The sequence below is a fragment of the Prenolepis imparis genome, unplaced genomic scaffold, assembly GCF_030444845.1.
Source record: "Prenolepis imparis isolate NDT839.2.m4 unplaced genomic scaffold, iyPreImpa1.0 SCAF_9, whole genome shotgun sequence".
Classification (NCBI taxonomy): domain Eukaryota; kingdom Metazoa; phylum Arthropoda; class Insecta; order Hymenoptera; family Formicidae; genus Prenolepis; species Prenolepis imparis.
Genome location: NW_028141167.1, coordinates 7,412,001 through 7,435,286, shown reverse-complemented (window position 1 = coordinate 7,435,286; position 23,286 = coordinate 7,412,001). Strand labels below are relative to the sequence as shown.

The window sequence follows — 23,286 nt, the reverse complement described above, 5'->3', positions numbered from 1 at the left end:
CAATGTGTTTAGGGAGAGACAAAGAATATCATTATTCATAATTTTACTATTCATAAAATAGTAGTTTTTTATTTCTTCCTACAGATAAACATAGATAAAACACAATAAACAAATGTAAGAATTACTATAATACCTCTATTGTAACACGTTATGTTTTAATAATATTTAAAAAGGAACAAAAACTTGTTGCTTTATTGTTTATAAAAATAAATTATTTTACAAATTATTTTCTGCTTTAAGATTTAATAATAAATTTAATAAAATTAATAAAGCAGTGATACAAGATAGCATATATAATTATTGTATTAAAACATATTATACGAAGATGAGAGCGATAATTTTTCAAACATTTCTACGTTTCAAAATACATAAATTATGAAAGTTTTTAAAAAATCGTTGAGGTAACCCTTATATTAAACAGTTACCAAAAATAATAAATTAAATATTTCTTATTTTAACATATTAGATGAAAGTGTGGAGGAGAATGCAAACTTGGTAATCCGTCTGCTAATCAGAAGACCAGAATGTTTAGGCCCTGCTCTTCGAGGCGAGGGTGAAGGTCTGTTAAGAGCCATCATAGATGCTAACAAGATGTCCGAACGCATTGCCGATAGACGAAAAGTAAGATATCTAATTTCTTTATTTAGTTATTTGCAAAACTAAGGATTATAATCAAACTATTTCGTAAGTAAGAAACCGTTCTGCTCTTGATTGCTGTTTAAAAAAAGTCCTTATATATATTTTCAATTCTGTGCGTCCCTAGAAATTTATGAATACATTCTTAGAATTTATATATGTTCTTATTAAAAAATTTTCCCAAAATAACTTTTTAAATTCCGATCTGCTCTTATATATGTGTGTGTGATTTCTAGATTTGTATAATTTAATTTTTTACATGTCAACAATATACTTTTGTCTGTTTTACCCCGTAAAATACACATGATTTAATTCATTTTATTACATTAGAATTGTTTTTGTTGCACAAAATCTCCCCTTAAAATTAATTTGAGCTTAGTTCCTCAAAACTAGTAATTCATACAATTGCATTTTTGAAAAAGACAAATTAAATTCACTAAATGTGGCATAAAATGACTATACACAACTATTAGATTGAATTATCTGCAAAACATTTTTACGTATTTGATCTTCGATTAATACGGTATCAACTTAGTATCTCGCACAGGTACACGATGAAGCTGAAGGGACAGCTATAATGATGCAATTCGAGCATCCCCTTCCGGAGTCAGATGAGGACGAAGACTATATAGATACAGGCGCGGCGATTTTAAATTTTTATTGTACTCTCGTCGATCTATTAGGCCGCTGTGCTCCAGATTCTTCTGTCATAGAGCAAGGTAATGCATTATAATTCAAAGAGTAGAACCTTCACATCTTCATTAATACAAAATCACGATTAATAATTATGTTCTAATTATGTTTTTTAAAAATATTAAACTAGTGTTTAATTCTTACTTCAGTTACTTAATTAAAATGATCAATATAAATAAAATGCGTAATAAGATAGACAGAGAAAAGAGAAATAAAAAAATATTAATTAGTATTGAATAAGATTTCAGATTAATTTTCTTTACATTTGTAAATACATGAAGCGCGCACATGATATATAGACTATAGACAAATAATAAAATACATCAGATAATTTTTTCTTTTGAGATTGTGAGTGTTAAATATTTGAGTAAATTTATACTTCGCACTTTCATTGCACGCATATTTTTCGCAACATAAAAAATCGTTAAAAATTCATTATTACATGTAAAGTGCAATGAATAACAGCAATTAATTTTTTTCTTAATGAGCAACAGAGGCCTCGATAAAGTCAGTTGGTAATATACGAACCAAAACTTTGCTTTGATATAATTAATATCGAAACAACGTCTCTTTATTTAAAATAACGCAATTATTTCAGGAAAGAACGAATCTCTACGAGCCCGAGCAATTTTGAGATCGTTAGTACCCTTGGACGATCTTCAGGGTGTGCTGTCTTTGCGGTTCACGTTACTGAATCCCGCTGCCGGCGAGGAACGACCAAAAAGCGATACGCCGTCTGGTTTGATACCAGGACACAAACAAAGTATCGTATTATTTTTGGAGCGTGTTTATGGTATCGAAACGCAGGAATTATTCTACAAAATATTGGAAGAAGCTTTTCTGCCAGATCTTCGCGCCGCTACTATGCTCGACAGAGTAAGAATTACTATTTTATCTATCTTAAATGTAATATTATTTATTCATTATTATCTTCATAATGACTTATTTATTATTCTAAAATAATAAAAGCGAGAATTTTTTTTTCACAGAACGACGGATACGAATCCGACATGGCACTCGCTATGAATCGCTACATAGGAAACAGCATTCTGCCGTTGCTGATTAAGCATTCGAAATTTTACAACGAGGCGGACAACTACGGGAGTTTACTCGATGCTACGTTGCACACGGTCTATCGACTCAGTAAGAACCGGATGCTGACGAAGGGACAGAGAGAAGCTGTCTCGGATTTCCTCGTCGCGTTGACCAGGTAAGCAAAAAACTTCTCCAATATTATCTAAATCGATTTTAATTAAATACGTTTGCTGCTCTTCAAGAAAAATCCATGCATTCATTATCTTTATTTTAAAAATCCCCCTTGTAGCCAGATGCAGCCGAGCATGTTATTGAAATTATTACGAAAACTGACCGTCGATGTGTCAAATTTGTCAGAGTACACTACCGTTGCTCTCAGAGTACGTTGATTATTTAATTATTTTATTGTCAAATTATTTGTTCTGTCATTTCGCATTATTAAAAATTAATCGCAGTAAAATATCGTTACTATCGTTAATATCTGTTAATAATTTTATTCTTTTTTAGTTATTAACGCTGCATTACGACCGTTGCGCGAAATATTATGGCTCTACTGGCTCTGGAGGTCAAGGCACATACGGTGCATCGAGCGACGAAGAAAAACGCCTCACGATGGTTCTTTTCAGCAATATTTTCGATTCCTTAGCTAAGATGGATTACGATCCAGAACTTTTCGGAAAAGCTCTGCCATGCTTGACGGCCATCGGTTGCGCTTTGCCGCCAGATTATTCTTTGTCGAAAAATTATGACGACGAGTGGTACGGCAGCAAGTCGGCCGCGGCTCAATCACCCGATGGACCTTATAATCCGCAACCAATAAATACATCCAGGTTATTATTAATTTTTTATTATCAAAATTCTATATAATTATATTAAATTAATATATTAAGTTATACAAAAATTCTCTTCCTTTAATTAAAATTATAAATTATAAAAATAATAATTGAAAAATAATAGAAAGTAAAGAATTTGGAAAGTCTATTATTTTGATATTATCTTTTTTTTAGCGTGGTCCTCAATAACGATCTTAATCAAATAGTACAAAAGTTCTCCGAGCATTATCACGACGCTTGGGCCAGTCGTAAATTAGAGAATGGTTGGACTTACGGTGAGCAATGGTCAGATGTGAATAAAACTCATCCAAGATTAAAACCGTATAATATGTTGAGCGATTACGAACGAGAACGATATAAAGAACCTGTTAGAGAGAGCTTGAAAGCTCTTCTGGCGATTGGTTGGAGCGTAGAACACGCGGAGGTCGACGTTCCGTCGACCAATCGCAGTTCTATGAGAAGGTCTTCCAAAAGTCAAGTAAGAAAAATTATCCACACAAAATTCATCATATTTACGAAGAAGAGATATACGTTTACATATTTTCACATATTTTTAAAATATGTAGGGCGACTCGGCGAATCCGTTTAATTACAATCCTCATCCGGTGGACATGACTAATTTGACACTAAGCAGAGAAATGCAAAATATGGCCGAACGTTTGGCAGATAATGCTCATGATATTTGGGCGAAGAAGAAGAAAGAAGAACTTAATACTTGTGGTTAGCATGGACTGATATATCTATTACTTGTTACTCTTCTTAATTTTCATTTGAATTAAAATTAAATTTATTGAATAATTTTCTCTGATTGACATATTTTTATAATTACAGGAGGCGGCATTCATCCTCAGCTAGTACCTTACGACCTGCTGACTGATAAAGAGAAACGAAAAGATCGCGAGCGATCGCAAGAGTTTCTGAAATATTTGCAGTATCAAGGCTACAAGCTTCACAAACCTAATCGTGGCGGTACCGAAACCGAAGTGGCTGGCGCCGCTGCTGCGGTAGAATTAAGATTCGCTTACTCGTTGTTGGAGAAACTAATTGCTTATCTGGACAAAGCAACGATCAATATGAAGCTTCTGAAACCTGCTGACACATTTAGTCGACGAAATAGTTTCAAAACTTGCACAAGAGACATCAAATTTTTCAGTAAAGTAGTTCTACCGCTGATTGAGAAATATTTCAACACGCATAGAAATTATTTCATCGCTGTGGCTACCGCCACGAACAATGTCGGCGCGGCGTCCTTGAAGGAAAAGGAGATGGTGGCCGCTCTTTTCTGTAAGTTAGCGAGTCTGCTGAGATCGAGACTCGCCGCCTTCGGTGCGGATGTGAGGATAACAGTTCGTTGTCTACAAGTGCTCGTAAAGAGCATAGATGCTAAGAGTCTCGTGAAAAACTGTCCGGAATTTATTAGAACGTCCATGTTGACGTTCTTTAACAACACCGCCGACGATTTGGGCCATACGATTCTGAATCTGCAAGAGGGGAAGTACAGTCATCTCAGAGGCACTCATTTGAAAACATCTACATCATTATCGTACATCAATAGCGTTGTTTTGCCAGTTCTTACTGCAATGTTCGACCATCTTGCCGCGTGCGAGTATGGTAGCGATTTGTTACGTAAGTATTTGAAGTATTAAATTTGACACAATAAAAATAATTATATATATGTATATATATGTATTTTATATATAATTTATATAATTTGTTATATAATTATTTTAATAACTATATAAATATTAAAATAATTTAATAAATAAATAATATATATGTATATATATATATGATTTAATCATAATTTTATCTTTGTTCATAGTCGACGAAATTCAAGTAGCATCGTACAAAATGCTGGCGTCTCTATACACTCTCGGAATAGATGCTAGTTTAACCCATGACCGAAAGTACCTGAAGACTGAGGTCGAGCGACACAAACCGAATTTGGGTTCTTGTTTGGGTGCCTTCTCAAGTTGTTTCCCGGTAGCTTTCTTAGAACCGCACTTGAATAAACACAATCAGTATTCCCTCCTGAACCGAATCGCAGATCATTCTCTGGAAGCTCAAGATATTATGGCGAAAATGGAATCAAGTATGCCGACCTTGGAGACGATTCTCAACGAGGTGGATCAATTCGTCGAATCTGAAAAGACTTACAACGATGCTCCTTATATCGTCGATGTGATTCTACCTTTGTTATGCTCCTATTTGCCCTTCTGGTGGGCTCAAGGGCCCGACAACGTGAATCCAACCGAAGGTACCTACGTCAGTATGGTCACTAGCGACCACATGAATCAGTTGTTGAAAAACGTGCTGAAGTTAATCAAAAAGAATATCGGCAACGAAAACGCACCGTGGATGACGCGTATCGCCGCCTATACACAGCAAATCATCATCAATTCGTCTGAAGAATTGCTGAAGGACCCGTTCTTGCCTCTGGCCGAACGTGTCAGAAAACGAACGGATACCATGTTTCATAAAGAAGAATCTCTTCGAGGTTTCATCAAATCCTCGGTCGACGATACATCACAAATCGAGGCGCAGATACAGGAAGATTGGCAACTATTAGTTCGCGATATCTATTCATTCTATCCTCTGTTAATAAAATATGTCGATCTTCAGAGGAATCATTGGTTGAGGAATAATATTCCCGAGGCCGAGGATCTATATAATCACGTAGCAGCTATATTTAACATCTGGTCCAAGTCGCAATATTTCTTGCGTGAGGAACAAAACTTTATATCTGCGAACGAGATCGATAACATGGTACTCATCATGCCTACTGCAACCAGAAGACCTGCTGCAGTATCCGATGGCAGTGCGCCCTCCGGAGGAGGCAAGGTTCGTATAACTTACTCAATAATAATTTAATCGTGTTAGTCAATTATATCTTAAAAGAAGATTAAGATTAAAGAATTAATTATCTCTTCGACTCTTCTTTCAGAAAAAGAAGAAACATCGTGACAAAAAAAGAGACAAGGACAAGGAAGTACAAGCATCCTTGATGGTTGCGTGTCTAAAGCGACTGCTACCTGTTGGTTTGAATCTATTTGCCGGTCGCGAACAGGAGCTGGTACAGCATTGTAAAGATAGATTCTTGAAAAAGATGCAGGAGTACGAGATCGCGGAATTCGCTAAAACTCAACTGACATTGCCGGATAAAATCGACCCAGCCGACGAGATGTCCTGGCAGCATTATTTGTATTCTAAATTGGGTCAGAAGAAAGATGCGACGGAGTCTGTCAAGGCTCAACAACTGGAAGATGTCGTCGCTCGAATCACCGATATGGCAAAAGTTTTATACGGTTTACACATGGTTAGTTATAGACATTTTTCTATTTAACGTTGGAATAATTTTCAAAATTTTTCTCGATGTTTAAATTACTCAGAATAATTTTCAAGATTCTTTTGAAGAATTTTGAGATTCTTTTAATTTGCTAAATCTTAATATTTTTGTGATCACACTAGAAGATTAAAAATGCCATTGTCACCTGAGGATCATTATCATTTTTCTTTTTAAGTGATCGAAGTATTCATCATATTTATTCCATGCTTTTATGTTCTCGAGTAGATAGATCATCCACAACAGCAGAGCAAGGGTCAATACCGATCCGTGGTGTCGATCCAACGTAAACGAGCGGTAATCGCTTGCTTCCGTCAAACTTCCCTACATTCCCTGCCCAGGTATCCTTCTTGCTATTCGGTTATGTTTTTTGCTTCAGTTAATCCTTCAGTTGCAATGTCGTTATCAATTATTTTAACATCATTAGAATCATTTTTATTTTGAGTTATATCAAATGTCGATGCATTTTGTATTATTTTACGTAGAATTAATTAGCTATTTTGCTGTTTATTAATCAAAGAGAGATATTATTCGGCGATGAAATTAATCAATTTTGAGTGTTCAATCTAATATTAATCAATGACTAATAAACATAACTGTTAATAATTTAATGAGAGTGCACTTGCTGTTTATGCGCACGTTAACAGGCGACAAAGCCACCGCCATCGCGAGATGGATGGAAACGCGTGTTATGCGCTGCCAGAAAAAGAGCAGCGATTGCATGCTTACGTAGTGAGCCTCTGTATAAATTGAGAAGGTATGATTAATGTAAATTAATATCTAATATATGCGCATATAAAGCAATTTTTTCATAATGTGTTAACACTAATATAAATTGTTTCTTAGAATATATAATATTGTATATGTGTATAATTCTTTATAATTACAATTATATATATTTAATTATAATTATATATATAATTATAATTATATAAAATTAAATATTTTTTTTCCTAGGCACCGTGCAATAAATATTTTTGCGCGAACGTATTATGAGATGTGGCTACAAGAAGAAAATGTAGGTCAAGAAGTAATGATCGAGGATCTTACGGTAATTATATTATTAGATTCATTCAAAATATAATATTTAATATATGTACACACACATAATTTTATATTCAAATATATTAAAATGTGTGCATATATCTTTTTTTCTTTTAGCAATCATTTGAAGATGCTGAATTGAGCAAAATGGATAAGGATGAGGACGAAGGCAAGCCAGATCCATTGACACAATTGGTGACAACATTCTGTCGCGGTGCGATGACTGAACGCTCAGGTGCGCTTCAAGAAGATCCACTTTATATGAGTTACGCGCATATTATTTCAAAATCTTGTGGAGAGGAAGAGGAAGAGGGTGAAGAGGAAGGCGACGGCGGTGGCGGCGGCGAAGAAGAAGGGGGAGCTTCGATCCATGTAGGTATCTTTAATTACTAAATTTTCATTTATAGATAGATGATAATTTTTAGTGAGAAATAATCGAATCCTTTGACAATTTTCCGAAATCTACCGCATTAACAAATTCCCTATCTTTTTCTAACTTACTAAAAGCTGGCACGTAAGCTACTTATGGTAAGAATAAGTAGTTAGTGCGAGAATTTATCCGCTTTAATGTATGCTCGCAATCCAAAGTGTCAATCATATGTGTTCTCCGCATTTCGACATCCGAATCCTATTTAATTGTACACTATTCATTGAAACGTCAAACAATGTAAAATATCATTCATAAGCAAGCAAAACACCGTAGGCTATTGCGATTGTTTTTCTCGTTTTTTAATTCTGAAATTTATTACTAACTTATATATTCTCTATTTTAACGTAATTCTCAAGAGGCCCATGCATAAACTAATGGTAAGACACTGATTTGTATGCCATATTTATATATATGTTAAATAAAAATAATATATGTAAAATAAAAGTTGTATTTTAAATAGCAGTTAATTTAAAATTGCATAAAAATTATATCATAAATTACTGTATGTTTTGTTTAAACATTATATATTTATATTATATATTTAAATTATATATTTAAACATTGTTATTTATATAAAATATATTGTGTATTTTAAAGTGATTTTATTTATATCTATTATATCCTGTGTAACTACAGGAGCAAGAAATGGAAAAACAGAAGCTCTTGTTCCATCAAGCTCGCCTAGCGAATCGCGGCGTCGCGGAGATGGTTCTTTTACACATATCAGCATGCAAGGGCGTTTCCAGTGAGATGGTCATGAAAACTTTAGAACTTGGAATTTCGATTCTGCGTGGCGGCAATATCGAAATTCAACGAGGGATGCTAAACCATCTTAAAGAGAAGAAGGACGTCGGTTTCTTCACGTCTATCGCGGGTCTAATGAACTCTTGTAGCGTATTGGATTTGGACGCTTTCGAGAGGAATACGAAGGCTGAAGGACTCGGTGTCGGTTCCGAGGGTGCAGCCGGCGAAAAGAATATGCACGACGCTGAATTCACTTGCGCCTTATTCCGTTTTATCCAACTCACTTGCGAAGGTCATAATCTCGGTAAGTATTACGTTATCGTTATTAAGAATTAAGTTTAATCGAGTGATGTTTTATCATTTCATTATTGTTATTATTATTTGTATCTGTAATATAGATTGGCAGAATTATCTCAGAACACAGGCTGGTAATACGACGACGGTGAACGTTGTCATTTGCACTGTCGATTACTTGCTGCGACTACAGGAATCGATCATGGATTTCTATTGGCATTATTCGAGTAAAGAACTTATCGATCCTGCTGGCAAAGCAAATTTCTTCAAGGCTATCGGTGTCGCCAGTCAAGTTTTCAATACCCTCACAGAAGTTATTCAAGGTCCATGCGCGCAAAATCAACAAGCTTTAGCACATTCTAGATTGTGGGACGCGGTCGGAGGTTTCCTTTTCTTATTCTCGCACATGCAGGACAAGTTGTCGAAGCATTCTAGTCAAGTAGATCTTTTGAAGGAATTATTGAACTTGCAGAAAGACATGATTACTATGATGCTTTCTATGCTTGAAGGTATGTATCTTTTTTTTAAATTTTATTCGAAAAAATAAATAAAATAATTAACATTTAATGTAATTTAAAGGCAACGTGGTGAACGGAACAATCGGAAAACAGATGGTAGATACCTTGGTCGAATCGGCAAGTAACGTGGAACTGATCTTAAAATACTTCGACATGTTCTTAAAATTGAAAGATCTGGTATCATCGCCAAGTTTCTTGGAAGTTGATCTTAACAATGACGGATGGGTCTATCCTAAGGATTTCAAGGAGAAAATGGAGCAGCAGAAGAGTTATACCAGGTATGTTTAAAAAATATCAGCATTTTTCTTCCGAATTATATTACTTCGTTTAACAACAGGATAAATAAATTCAAAAATTTTTTTTAGCGAAGAGATCGAATTTCTCCTGGCCTGTTGCGAGATGAATCACGACGGCAAGATCGATTACGTCGCTTTTATGGATCGTTTCCACGAACCGGCAAAAGAGATCGGTTTCAATCTTGCTGTATTGCTCACCAATCTGTCCGAGCATATGCCTAATGAGCCGAGATTAGCGAGATTCCTCGAGACAGCTGGTTCTGTCTTGAATTATTTCGAGCCGTTCTTAGGCAGAATCGAGATCCTCGGTGGCAATAAGAAGATCGAGCGTGTGTACTTCGAGATCAAGGAATCGAACATCGAGCAGTGGGAGAAACCGCAGATCAAGGAGTCAAAGAGAATTTACTTCTATAATACAGTGGTCGAGGCCGGCGAAAAGGAGAAACTCGAGACCTTCATCAATTTCTGCGAGGATGCGATTTTCGAGATGCAGCACGCGAGCGCGTTAATGACTGTCGAGGAAAGCGGTGGAATCGGCAAAGCAAGGGAGTCCTCGTACACGTACATGACCGAGGACGATGAAGAAAGAAATAAAGATCCGATCAGACGAGGTATACAAGCCTTCAAAGACGGCATCTATTATTTCTTCTACATGTTCTCGCCGACAAATATCAAAAACAAGATCGCCGAGATGCAACAGATGACGATTCCTGAGCTATTTATTGGCTTTTTCAAGATGATTTTCTACGCGTTCTATTATTCCGGTTTTGGCGTCGGCTGTGTAATCAAGTACTTTATGAGACTTTTATTATCGCTAATGAGAGGACCACAATTAGAGGAGCCTATTGTCGTCAAGGAGGAAGAGGAGAAACCATCGAGACATTTACCTGCATTGCCACCGACACCAGATGAATCAAATCTACAGGTAAGATTTTTCGATATAATCTAAAAAATGCTAAAAATATAATACAACTCTAAAAAATATTTTTAAATATTCGTGCAGGTGCAAGCCTTCGGAATGGATATAACGAAAGAGGAAGGAGGACAAATAAAGATAGCGCCGCATGAATCTAGCACTTCTACACCGCAGTCTAGTATCGAAGAAACGGGCGAGAGCACACCTGACGAAGGTGCTGGTGAAGAGGGAGCAACAGCTGAAGGGGGAGAAAGCGAAGGACCTGTCACTTTAGCCGACTTACTTGGGTTAGTATGTAACCAATGCAGCTACTAAAAAAACAATATTTAAATATTTTAAACATCCGGATTATAGAGCGTAATAAAGCAAATAAATATTAGCTATATAAAATATAACGAGAATATAGATGAATTATACGTAGTAATAATTTTTAAGTATGTAATAATAATTATTGATACATACAGATATATTAATAAGTTTAAAGATTATTATTTATATGAGCTTAAAAATTATTATTATAAGCTTAAAAATTATTATTTTATAATTCGACACTTTAGTTTTCTTATGTCAGTATACACATATGCATATGTGTTATGATAAAAGTCTCTGCTTTAAGACAGATTAGTGAAACGAAACGCAAAAGAGAGAGATCTTTTGTTGTTATATCAATTTTTCTTCAAGTTATAGCAATCTCAAAATTCGGTGCACCGTAGATATATGAATGAACGCGAGACTGATCAGCTGATCAGTTAAGGCAGTAGTAACGTCTTGTTCCATACAGAACTGACCGGTTACGTTCTTTTAGATCGAGATTGTTTATATTTTTTTACGCACAAATAAATTGCAGTAAACTGAAACTGCTCTTATTTATAAAAGTTGTTAGACTCTAGCATTTTTACGAGTGTAGAATTCATTTATTCGAAATATGCGAAACCTTATTGATTAATTATAAAAATAAAATTAATTTCATTCTAAAAATCGATTGTTTTCTCTTTATAGAATAGAAAAATAATATATTAAAGTATCATATATTCAGATTATATCTCGATTTAGAGAAGTCTTTCTCTCTCCATCTCTCTCTCACAGTCAGTTAAAATAAATTGCAGTAAAAAGTGTATACTTTCTCACTTTTAACGACAACAAAATCACACGAGAACAATTATCTTTTTTTATTAAGAACTGTGATATTTGTTTTTATTTTGTAGTTGCAAATAGAATTTAAATCATGTATGGAATTAATTTTTAATGGCATTGCTTGTGTACGACTATTCTTTTCTCTTAATTAATGCTTTATTACGATATTTATATAGTGGTGAACAGGCTCGGGCTCAAGCCGCCGCGGCAGCCGAAGCAGCGGCAGCTCAACAAGCGGCTATGGCAGCGGTAGAGGCTGAAGCGAAGCAAGAAACCACAGCCGAACCTTCTACAGGATCGAGTATCGATTTATCTAAATACGGTCACCGCGTGGTGTCTTTCCTAGCTCGAAATTTCTACAATTTAAAATATGTCGCGCTGGTTTTGGCCTTCTGCATTAACTTTATGCTACTCTTTTACAAGGTTTGTAAAAGAAAATTTGTAATAGAAAGCTTTGAATTTTTTATAAATAAGATATTAAGGTCTTTACTAAAGATTTCATAAACTCATGTTACGTACATTTGTAGATCTAAGAGAGAAACGTGTTTTATATATTTTTTTTGTATATGTTGATTTTAATCTAGGTTACGTCTTTGGCTGACAACTCGGATGAGGAAGATAATGGTAGCATAGCGGATCTATTAGCGGAAATGTCGGGTGACGGTCCATCGGGTTTAGCAGGTAGTGGTGTTGAAATGGGTAGCGGTAGTGGTGACGATGGTTCGGAAGAGGAAGACGAAGAGGTTCAGGAATTCGTGGAAGTGTCTGAGGATTATTATTATATGGCTCACGTCATGAGACTATTGGCTGCTCTACATTCTATCGTTTCACTCGCCATGCTGGTTGCATATTATCATTTGAAGGTATATTTACGAAAGATGAATAATTTAGATTTAGAATAACTATACCTATAAAATCCCTTTCTAAAAAAAGCATAATATTTTCAATTTGATCGAAATAAAAACAATTTCTCACTCACCGATACGTGCAATAGCGGAGTTGTAGTACACAGCACACAGATTGATCTGAAAACAAAATATTCAAATTATTTATATACATGTGTGTATGTGTGTGTAGGTGTGTGTGTGTGTGTACAGGGTGTTTTGAAAGGCTGGAAACGGTCGAATGCAGTTTAAAAAAAATGTTTTCTTTTGCATACCTTCAAGTTGTCCCGCTGTTGCCCGATGCCTCCCTGGGCCTCCTCCTCCTCTCTTGGTCCATGGCAACACTCGCGAAAACACGAATAATTACAAAAAAAACTTTACACGGCACTCCCGACGCGACGCGTGAGACACACGCGTATTTCGCGCATTGCACTTGCAATGAGAAAAAACGATGCGAAAACTATAATCGCGCGAAGCAACGTCCGTTCGGCATTCGACTTTCGTAGTCAAACTCGCGCGCGACGTTTTAACAATGCTACCTGTAACAAATAAAATAAAATATTACTATTTTAATTTTCTTAACATATTATTATTTCAAAATTTAATTTGCAAATTAACGCTTTAATCAGTGAAAAAATATTAATCGAATTTAAACAAACTTTATATTATTTTTTTTAAATATCATTTTTTTTCTTTAATATAAAATCTAAGTATAGCGCGCGCTTGTGTTGTTCTAGTTATATTTAAGTTATATATATTAATATTTAAAATTTTAAATTATATATTTATATAATATTTTAGTAATATTTTTTAATAGTATAATATTTTCAAAAATATAATGTGTGTGTTTTCATGAAATATATTTGATTTACATTGAGATATATATATACATATATTTCTTCAGGTTCCATTGGCTATCTTCAAACGAGAGAAAGAAATTGCACGACGAGTAGAATTCGATGGATTGTATATAGCCGAGACGCCGGAAGAGGATGATATTAAGGCGCATTGGGACAAAATGGTAATATCTGCGAAAACTTTCCCCGTGAATTATTGGGACAAGTTTGTGAAAAAGAAAGTCCGGCAAAAATATAGCGAGACATACGATTTCGATTACATCAGCAATTTGCTCGGAATGGAAAAGACTTCTTTCGGCCAACAAGAAGAGGAAGGCTCCGGTTTGATACATTTGTAAGTGTGAATGTCTTAATAATATTCTATATTTTTGATGAGAGAGAAATTTTGTATGATATAAAGACTGATGTTTTACAGTATTATAAATATCGATTGGAGATATCAAATTTGGAAGGCCGGTGTCACTATTACGGATAACGTAAGTGCTCTTAAATAAATTCGAGAGAAATTTTAATTAATTTATATAATTTTATAAATATACATTTTTATATATCAAAAATATAAAACGTATTATTTTATTTCTAGGCATTTTTGTATAGCTTATGGTACTTTACATTTTCAATCCTCGGAAACTACAATAATTTCTTTTTCGCCGCTCATCTGTTGGACGTCGCGGTCGGTTTCAAAACTCTGAGAACGATCTTACAATCGGTAACGCATAACGGGAAACAACTGGTTTTGACAGTGATGCTACTGACAATCATAGTATATATTTACACCGTGATAGCTTTCAATTTCTTCAGAAAATTCTATATACAAGAGGAAGATGAAACGGATAAAAAGTGTCATCATATGTTAACGGTATGTCGTATAAAAAAAAATCTTTATCCAAACTTAAACTTTGCGTAGGTTATTTTAATTTCAAAGTACTGACATAATTTTGTTTGCAGTGTTTTATTTTCCATTTATACAAAGGCGTAAGGGCTGGCGGTGGTATAGGTGACGAGATCGGTGAACCCGATGGTGACGATTACGAGGTTTATCGTATAATGTTCGACATCACGTTCTTTTTCTTCGTGATCGTCATTCTATTAGCTATCATTCAAGGTAAACGCGCACGATTAATGTTTCGCGATTCGCAATAAAAAGAGAGTCCAATGTAATATCGCATATTAATTCTTAGGTTTGATTATCGACGCATTCGGCGAGCTTCGAGACCAGCTCGAGAATGTGAAGACAAATATGGAGAGTAATTGCTTCATATGTGGTTTAGGAAAGGAATATTTCGACGCGGTGCCACATGGGTTTGATACTCATGTTCAGCAGGAGCATAATTTAGCGAATTATATGTAAATACTTTACAGATAAATATTTTATATTTTTAATTTTACAATAAAAGAATATTTCATATTGTTGTTTAATATCTTCGATCAACAGGTTCTTCCTTATGCACTTGATTAACAAACCGGACACCGAGTATACCGGTCAGGAGACTTACGTGTGGAATATGTATCAACAAAGATGTTGGGACTTTTTCCCGGTGGGCGATTGCTTCCGTAAGCAGAACGAGACCGTAGAAGAAGAGGCCAAGAAGAAATAAAATTAATCTCGACTCTAATTAAGAAGTGACCAAGAAGGGATCGATCAATCGATCTCACTTGTCGAAGAGGACTTTTTTCTCCTCGAACCGCGTCTTCGATCATTTTTAGCGTCAATTCTTGCTCATCGGACGGAAATGTATAAAGTCGACGTCCGTTCAAAAAATCAAATTTTTAAAATTCTACGTCTTACCTCATATCGACGAGAAGAGATTTTACCTCGTAAAAACTTGTGTCTCTGTTTTCCATTTGACAATTTATTGTTATTCCAACTAATTAGTAGATTGTGTCTCTCGCGTGTGAGTCTAGTGCATTAATTATGTACTGCGTGTGTAATAAAAAAGATGTCTGGACACGGAGAATTTCGCGCCTGACGTCGAATCGCGCGCATATAAAATTGAAAATATTTTTTCAACTTTGTAAAGATAACTCGCGAATGCGCGGTACCATAGATAATTTTCTCTTTTAGATAATCGATCAATTCAAGGTTGATAAAAGCTCTCGAGCGACTCTCTTCGACCGACGGTACATTATTGTTGAATCGGCGGAATCGCCTGCACAAATTTACATATTCATAGCGCTACAATTGCCTTCTTTTCATACGTCTAGATCTATGATCTATACTTGTGCATAATTGGTGCGCTGTATCGAAACGATAACAAGTTTGAAATATATAACATAGTATAAGTAAGTTGAAGATATTCAAAGTTTATATAATGTGCAAATCTCTTCGATTGCTATATATAAGAATGAAAACTTTTTGGACATTATTTATGACTGAGCTCACATTATATATATATCTGAAAATATCAATATATTGTAAATAAAACTTTACGGCAAGACTATCTGGTAATAAATAACGACATACTTCTTTACTTCGTTATCCTAGAATTTTTCTTTAATTTTATAAATTGCGTGTGCTTTCAAATATAATTTTTTATTATTTAGAATTTAAGTAATCTTATCTACAAAACTTTAAAATCTACAAATATCGCAAATTAATTAATATCTCTCTCATCATATTTCTATTTAATTTATATTGCTATAAAAAAATTATTAAAGACTGACATTGATTTAGAATCTCGAAATTGTATTAAAATTTTTTTATACTTTCAAATATCAGAGAATGATATGAAAACTAGTCTTTTATACGATCGATACGATCGATCTCCGAGGCCGGAATTAATTTTGTGCGACATCACGACGCCATATCGCGCATCGATGTCGTGGTATAGTAAAATCTCATATTTCCCATCGCGATACGTACCCAAGGGAAACAAGAGAGAGAGAGAGAGAGAGAGAGAGAGAGAAAGAGGGAAGAGCAACAAGAGTAACGGCGTGTCCCTCCGCGCCGAGGAAGGAAGGAGGTCGCGCAAGCGCCTCGGTCCAGCAGCCGCTCGTCGGCGAGGAGTCTTCAGGGTGAAAATGCACCATGGCATGGGTGGACCGGTGGGCGATCGTCACGGCGTTCAAAATCCGGCGATGCAGGCCAGGAATGGAGTGTGTGACAAAATTGAAAATTACATATCCGAGCTAGGCCGATGGTACGTGAGTAACCGCGGGACCTAAACGCTTGCAGGAGCTACTGCGTGTGTTTTCCGCCCTATACCATTTCGTAGGAACGGTGGGATCGAGCGGGAGGGGCGAACGACCCGGGCATGAAAGTGGCGGGTGTTTAGCTACGTTTCCTCGTACAGTTCCTCGTGATTGATGTAACGACGTTGTGGATAATTGTGGAGTAATTTCGTAATTCGGTAATCTTAGTTTGAATCGCAAATATCTTGGGCACAACAAACATAGTAACGATTGACAACGAATCGATATAGTACGACAATACGAACCCGGAAATTCGGATAGTAGTATTAGTGTAATTTTACGTGTGTAGAATTCATAAACCCTCTCTTTGTAAAATATGTATATATTTCAGTGTTCTTTTTTTTAAAGAGTTCTTTTACAAATCGTCTTTGATCTTTTTCGAAAATGATAGAACTTTGATCTCTTTCTTAATTTAGAAATCTCTTTTCAATTATTCTTTAATACATAAATTTATTTATTTATTTTCGTGCGACGTGTTGTGTGCTTTGCCGCATGGTCGGCACGAAAACGCGATTAGGTCTGATCGTTCCCGGATATTACTACTTAAAGTAACGCGATGAGATATTTAATAAAAATTGAATAATTCCTTCTAAGAAAAATTAATTGCATATTTTTTCCACATAAAATATACACATTTCTTGTGTTAGAGAATATAAATTTTTAAGTAATTAAACTTTGTATATTAAAACTTTATAATAAAATTATTAATTTGCCTATTTAAATTTCTAGTTAAAAATATAGAATTATATAATTTATAATACATACATACACCAATATACACATAGAGATAAATAAGTTCAAAATAAATAACAATTGTTTTTGTTAATGCGTTAAACAGGGCAGTATGGAGGGCAATAATAATGGGCCAGTTTCTCTCGCTGGTGCTGTGCATCATGACGCTCGTAAATCATCATATAAACACCGCCTCGCTTTACAAGCTTTCCCTTCCAACAGGTAATCTATTTATTTAAGAATTTTGCATCTCAAGACTTTTAGTCATTGAAAGCGATGTTCAAAACTTTTCTCTCCATTTATTAATCGATTATCATTTTTGCGGGACAGGGCAAAATCTTCCACATTACGTGATGATGTGCTTAGTTTATACAACGTGGATGTCCTGCAGAGGTGTGGGGAATGGCCTAATTTCCGTCATAAGAGCCCGTGGCTGGAGATACTTGCTGTTAGCACTGATTGACGTTGAGGCATGCACGCTTATTACATCGTCACATCAATTTACTAGCCTCGCCAGCATACAGGTGTGTGCGTTAATACTCAAGCAGATATCTTATCAGAAGCATAGTACGATATAGATTCAAATATGATAATTAAGTTTCTTATTTTTATAGAAATATATATATTTTGTAACAGATTATTGATTTGAATAATTTAATATTTTTTATAACTATCGTTCTTTTTTAAATAATTATTTATCTGTATGTTCATAATTTTTTTACATTTAATTGCATCTACAATTTTTATATTACAAATGATCTATGATAATAATTTGTCAGTTTCGCGATTATTTTCCACTCGTGTTTAAAAATAAGCCTCATTGCGACGTAACTTTTGTCGTTTAATATACGATTTCCTACTCGCGCATATAACTTTGCGTCTGTATAGTTTGCACTCGTGTTATCTAACAAGCGTAGTACTTGCGTCAGCTGTGAATGATGTATAGAACAGGTATTGTAACTGCGCGGCTATATAGCGAAAAGGAGGACGATGAGTCTTCGACCTAACAATGCACGTTGTCCGAGCTATTCATTCTTAATCAAACGCGTTGCAAACATTACGAACCATCTATTGTTGCGTGCTTTAAATGTATTGGACATTTTTATGTACAATATTTAAATACTATTATGAAAATTACTAATATATAAACTACTAAAAAAAACGACAAAATATATATTTTTAGCTTCTTGATTGCGTGGCGATACCGGTTGCCTTGGTACTCTCGTTTCTAGTACTGGGTGTCAGATACAGAATGGTGCACATCGTCGGTGTGTCCGTTTGTTTAATGGGCGTCGGATGCTTGGTTTGGGCTGGTATAGATGACAATAATCCTACGGCTACCGGTAATTACTAACAATGATGAAATGCAAATAGATAGCTACTGCACGATAGAAGAGAGCAACAGAAAATTATTATTACACACTTTATCGCTCTGATATCTTTTTTGACGTGTCGCAGCTTTTATTATATTTTTATAGTAAATTCAAGTTATTATTATCATTACTTATTTACTCAGGAAAGAATCAACTCGTCGGCGATATGCTTTGTCTCGGCGGCGCGGTATTGTTTTCGGTGACGACGGTCCTGCAAGAGCTGGCCGTTAAAACAGTCGATATTATTGAATATTTAGGCATGATCGGTTTCTTTGGCACAATATTGAGCTGCATGCAAACGTGAGTACTTTATAATTAAAATTGAGACTAATGAATGTGCCTTGAATGAGAGTTACTTTTTCCTCGATCGTTTCAATACAGCGCTGTGCTCGAGAGATTTCAAATAGAGGCGTTCCACTGGGACAACGCACCCGTAATAACAATCCTGATTCTCTATTGCATCACGCAATTTATGTTCTTCTCTCTGGTGCCGGTAATATTGTTTGAATCTGGCGCTACCGCCTTACAGCTGGCACTACTCACTTCGGATTCCTTTAATATATTAGTTGGAATGCTTAATCATCATTACAAGGTAGGCCATTGATCTGCATTGCTAGTACTGTCACTCGATATAATCCATCGCGTGCTCTCATTCAGTCAATACTTTTAGATATGCATAAAAAATGAAAATCTCTAATAATGCAGATAATTCAGAATTAACTTTTAGTTACACAATATAACGTACATAAATACTGACATTTTTCTCATCGACTGTTCTAGTTTCACGCGCTATACTTTGTTTCGTATACACTCACGATGACCGGTATATACATATATGCAATAAAAAGAACACCAATATCATCGAATTCACGAAGGCAGCATATCGAACCGCCTATCCCAGATTACAGGTAAAGTTCGCGTTAAATATCGCGAATATAAATTAATTATCGATATCTCCGAAATAAATAAGAGCGTGAATTAAAGTAATGATAATATCGGTTTTTAAATATATTCTAAACATTCTAATAATTCAAAATAATTTAAGACACATGTCCCATCCCGACGTCGGCGAGGTAGAGATGGCCACGAGTTCCGGAATGTCCGGGGTGAGCGGCACCCTCGATATCAGGGCATCTACCCTCGGTAGCGAAAGGGAAACCATGGACGCAACGAGCCTACCCCTAAGCGTTAGCTCCGACACGGCCTTCACCTCCTTCTACGGCAGTCAGGCGAATTTGAAGGTAGCATCAAAATCGATGCCACGCGTATCCTCCAATTCGTATTTCGATACGAAAAACTCGTCCTGATATCTGTCGGGGACGAACTTGGCACGAGTTCAAGGTTCAGGTGACCTCACGGATATCCGAGGCAGATGGAATCCGCGTAATTAAACAATTTCTCGAGAGCTGTTCATTTTTTCGATAATATGATTTTACATTACGTCGTAAAACAGTTTATATTAAAAAAAAAAAATTGCTAGATTTATTTTCCAAAAACGACTTTAGAATAAAAATTGCATAACGCTACTGACTCGCAAGAAGAGCAGCAAAATCAAATGATACATAAAATTAGAATAAACATGTAACTTTTAGATGTCATTATATTATATTTGATAATACACTCGATATGGTATATTATAATATGCAACAATGAATACATTGTCTGTAAGCCACAAAATAATTTTTTAACTCGCGCGGTCATTTATTTGCCTCTGATAGCGTGATTTCTTTATTTGAACTTGAAAAGATGTAAATGAAATCTGTGACGGTTTCAGGCTGCGAACGGGAAGAGCGATTCTGCCTGTAATTAATAAGTGGAAGAAAACGACTGCCTAGAATAGAATATCGCGTGATTACTTTCTTCAAAATGCAACATTTCTCAAAACGAGGCCCTTAAAGCGAACGAAAAATGTTTATATATTGGCACAATGACTAATACGAACGATAGTACATATACAGTCCAAAAATTCTCTTTTTTGATAACCGTATGAAATTATTATATAATATTAATTGTATTTAACAAACAAGGCGATAGTTAAATTGTCTTTAAGTAGCATTAATTCAATATTTGATATATGATATTTCAATATTTGGTATAAATTTAATAAATGTATATATTGTTATATAATTAGATATTATTTAAATAAGTATAATTTAGAGTTTTTCGTATTATTAATACGTAAAAATTGCTATATTATTTAATATATTTGTACTATTTTTAATCATTATATTTTTACATTAAATTAATAGCTATACACACTTTTAATTATAGTTAAATTTTGATGACATAACATACCAATAGTTAAATTCCAATAAAAATAAGAAAAAAAATAATTTATTTAATTTGTATTTAAAATTAATGATTTTGTATTGATTGTGTTTTTGTATATTTAATTTAAATATCGGATTAAATTAAAAAAGAAACGGTCATAGAATCAAAATGTATCCAATTAGATATTAATATAATCCTTCTAATCAAAAACATTCTCAGTACTGTTTATATATGTAGATGTGAGATAGTATGAAAACAAAGCGTGCCAAATGTCAAAATCTATTAGCACTCAAATTGTAGATCTAGAAAAATGTGAATGCAAACGTATATATATATATATATATATACTCGTTTTACGTACATTGTGTACTCATTTTCACTTGAATTTTTTATATTAACACGAAATATCTTCGTGGAAATTTGTTACAACTATTACAATCGATATATTATAGTATATATAGATATATTTATAAGTTATATGATAACAACGGGTTAATTAAGAAAAAAATTTTTAGATAATCTAATGCGACGAACTCGATAATTAATACAAATTAATACCATCAGTGTAAGACAACTTCTTAACTATATAACACTGTTCTATTCTTCTATTACAATAGTACGATTTGCAACCATAATGAATCAACATCATCACACAGTGCAAACAACAATTAAAACATTATACTCATTTATATTCTCGCTCATAAAGTATAATAACGATTAAATCTACCAATGCAAAAACTAATAGTCTCGTCAATAATCTACTTTTTTGTTGAGATCACAATAATCGTAATGAAATCCCGAGGGATTTACACAGGGTGAGCAGAAAATCTAAACTCGACACAATTTTAATCTGATTGTTACACGTTACTCAAATATATTATCACAATTATTCAATAAATCAATCTTATAATAGGTAGCTAATATATATAATACAAGTTAAGAATACTGAAAAATAAGGTGCTAATTTAAAGTAAAAATTTCCTATATTATATATAGTTGATTGTCCACTTTAAACTATATGAAATGTGTTCACAATATTTTATTCTCAAATTTTATGATGAATGAAAAATTAATTAACAATATTAATTATACACTTATACACAATATTCTCTTATGCACAAAAAATCTCGTTTTGACCACTATTATCATATACATATATGCGAGATAAGAATACTCTCGTTTTGACATTATTCATCGAAATCATATAAAATGAAAACAATTGATAGATATATGACTATTATATGTGTATTGTTTAATTATTAGCTTATTATTATTAATTTCCATATATACATATGTTTTACTTATATTGTCGTGATATTATTTGTTATTTGTCTGAAAAAGATTATGCATTTGCATATATTTAAAAAATGATTTGTATATATTCTTATTTTTTAAAAACACCTTTCAATTAAGACGTAATAATATAACGTGTAGTATTTTCTAAAGTATCTTTTCAAGATCAAAATGGAGTCAAGATTATATAGTAACAGAGTTTCCTAACCATCGTTACTTCTATAGAAAAATTCTAAACTAACATCTTCATTATTTATAACTTTAGATTCTAATAGATTGCAAATAATGCTCAAAAAATTCACAACAATGCTATATATATTATTATATGCATTATTATATTCGTTACGTTATTCCGAGCTGTAATCGTCTATAACTTTCTTTAATAACAAAATATTGTTTTATATTAAAAATATTTGATTATATAGATATGTAACAATATAATATATATTAAATATAGATTAATTCATTTATGTTAACAGTATTTACATTATATAAAAATTATATAAAATATCCTTTATTTTAAGTACGAGTTTTAAAATGCATTATATAAATAATAATTTGTAAAGACTCTGAGACTGACAATGAGTTTTGTAGCAATAGTTAACTTATCCCTTCTTAAATCATAATCTTGCTCATAATGTAGACAAAAAAAAAATAGTAATAAAGTTGGAGTTTTTAAAATTACTCTCTCTTTAATTTATCTAATTATTCTCCTAAACTCTCTCTCTCTCTCTCTGCCAATCTGTTTAAGTTTTCGTATATTTCAAG

At 34.0% G+C, this 23,286-nt stretch overlaps 2 protein-coding genes and 1 long non-coding RNA gene across 35 annotated transcripts in view; 2 read left to right on the top strand and 1 right to left on the bottom strand.

Moving 5' to 3' along the window:
- Positions 1-16,128, top strand: part of Ryr (Ryanodine receptor) — a 41,122-nt gene extending 24,994 nt beyond the window's left edge. For 8 of the 31 annotated variants that reach the window (XM_083045303.1, XM_083045304.1, XM_083045310.1 and 5 more), the window contains 30 exons: positions 467-621; positions 1,172-1,355; positions 1,824-1,844; positions 1,928-2,205; positions 2,319-2,539; positions 2,654-2,744; positions 2,872-3,194; positions 3,372-3,675; positions 3,764-3,917; positions 4,029-4,823; positions 5,020-6,038; positions 6,142-6,513; positions 6,769-6,881; positions 7,498-7,591; positions 7,702-7,956; positions 8,092-8,112; positions 8,371-8,391; positions 8,651-9,062; positions 9,157-9,561; positions 9,632-9,848; positions 9,936-10,791; positions 10,870-11,069; positions 12,093-12,339; positions 12,501-12,779; positions 13,705-13,991; positions 14,073-14,133; positions 14,241-14,516; positions 14,606-14,762; positions 14,839-15,004; positions 15,093-16,128. In XM_083045303.1, the coding sequence (XP_082901429.1) occupies positions 467-621; positions 1,172-1,355; positions 1,824-1,844; positions 1,928-2,205; positions 2,319-2,539; positions 2,654-2,744; positions 2,872-3,194; positions 3,372-3,675; positions 3,764-3,917; positions 4,029-4,823; positions 5,020-6,038; positions 6,142-6,513; positions 6,769-6,881; positions 7,498-7,591; positions 7,702-7,956; positions 8,092-8,112; positions 8,371-8,391; positions 8,651-9,062; positions 9,157-9,561; positions 9,632-9,848; positions 9,936-10,791; positions 10,870-11,069; positions 12,093-12,339; positions 12,501-12,779; positions 13,705-13,991; positions 14,073-14,133; positions 14,241-14,516; positions 14,606-14,762; positions 14,839-15,004; positions 15,093-15,255 (8,147 nt within the window). In that variant the 3' untranslated portion in view covers positions 15,256-16,128. Of the gene's footprint in view, positions 1-466; positions 622-1,171; positions 1,356-1,823; positions 1,845-1,927; positions 2,206-2,318; positions 2,540-2,653; positions 2,745-2,871; positions 3,195-3,371; positions 3,676-3,763; positions 3,918-4,028; positions 4,824-5,019; positions 6,039-6,141; positions 6,514-6,768; positions 6,882-7,187; positions 7,298-7,497; positions 7,592-7,701; positions 7,957-8,091; positions 8,113-8,370; positions 8,392-8,650; positions 9,063-9,156; positions 9,562-9,631; positions 9,849-9,935; positions 10,792-10,869; positions 11,070-12,092; positions 12,340-12,500; positions 12,780-13,704; positions 13,992-14,072; positions 14,134-14,240; positions 14,517-14,605; positions 14,763-14,838; positions 15,005-15,092 lie in introns of all 31 variants that reach the window. The other 23 variants (XM_083045322.1, XM_083045325.1, XM_083045326.1 and 20 more) reach the window with 13 other exon arrangements.
- The window catches only part of LOC145940353 (uncharacterized), a 126,876-nt gene continuing 116,482 nt past the window's right edge, over positions 12,893-23,286 (bottom strand). For both annotated transcript variants that reach the window (XR_014426000.1, XR_014426001.1), the window contains exons 9-10: positions 13,076-13,339; positions 12,893-12,941 (exon numbers count right to left, since the gene is read on the bottom strand). This is a non-coding gene — a long non-coding RNA (uncharacterized LOC145940353). The remainder of the gene's footprint in view (positions 12,942-13,075; positions 13,340-23,286) is intronic.
- Positions 16,617-21,092, top strand: LOC145940710 (queuine/queuosine transporter SLC35F2). 2 transcript variants are annotated; one of them, XM_083046163.1, is made up of 9 exons: positions 16,617-16,797; positions 17,688-17,803; positions 17,912-18,105; positions 18,765-18,924; positions 19,098-19,254; positions 19,336-19,546; positions 19,735-19,862; positions 20,000-20,195; positions 20,729-21,087. In XM_083046163.1, exons 1-9 carry the CDS (start codon positions 16,679-16,681, stop codon positions 20,762-20,764), a joined length of 1,317 nt encoding a protein of 438 aa, XP_082902289.1. In that variant the 5' UTR covers positions 16,617-16,678; the 3' UTR covers positions 20,765-21,087. The 2 variants fall into 2 exon arrangements, with proteins under 2 accessions (XP_082902289.1, XP_082902288.1); XM_083046162.1 differs by having other exon boundaries at positions 20,000-21,092.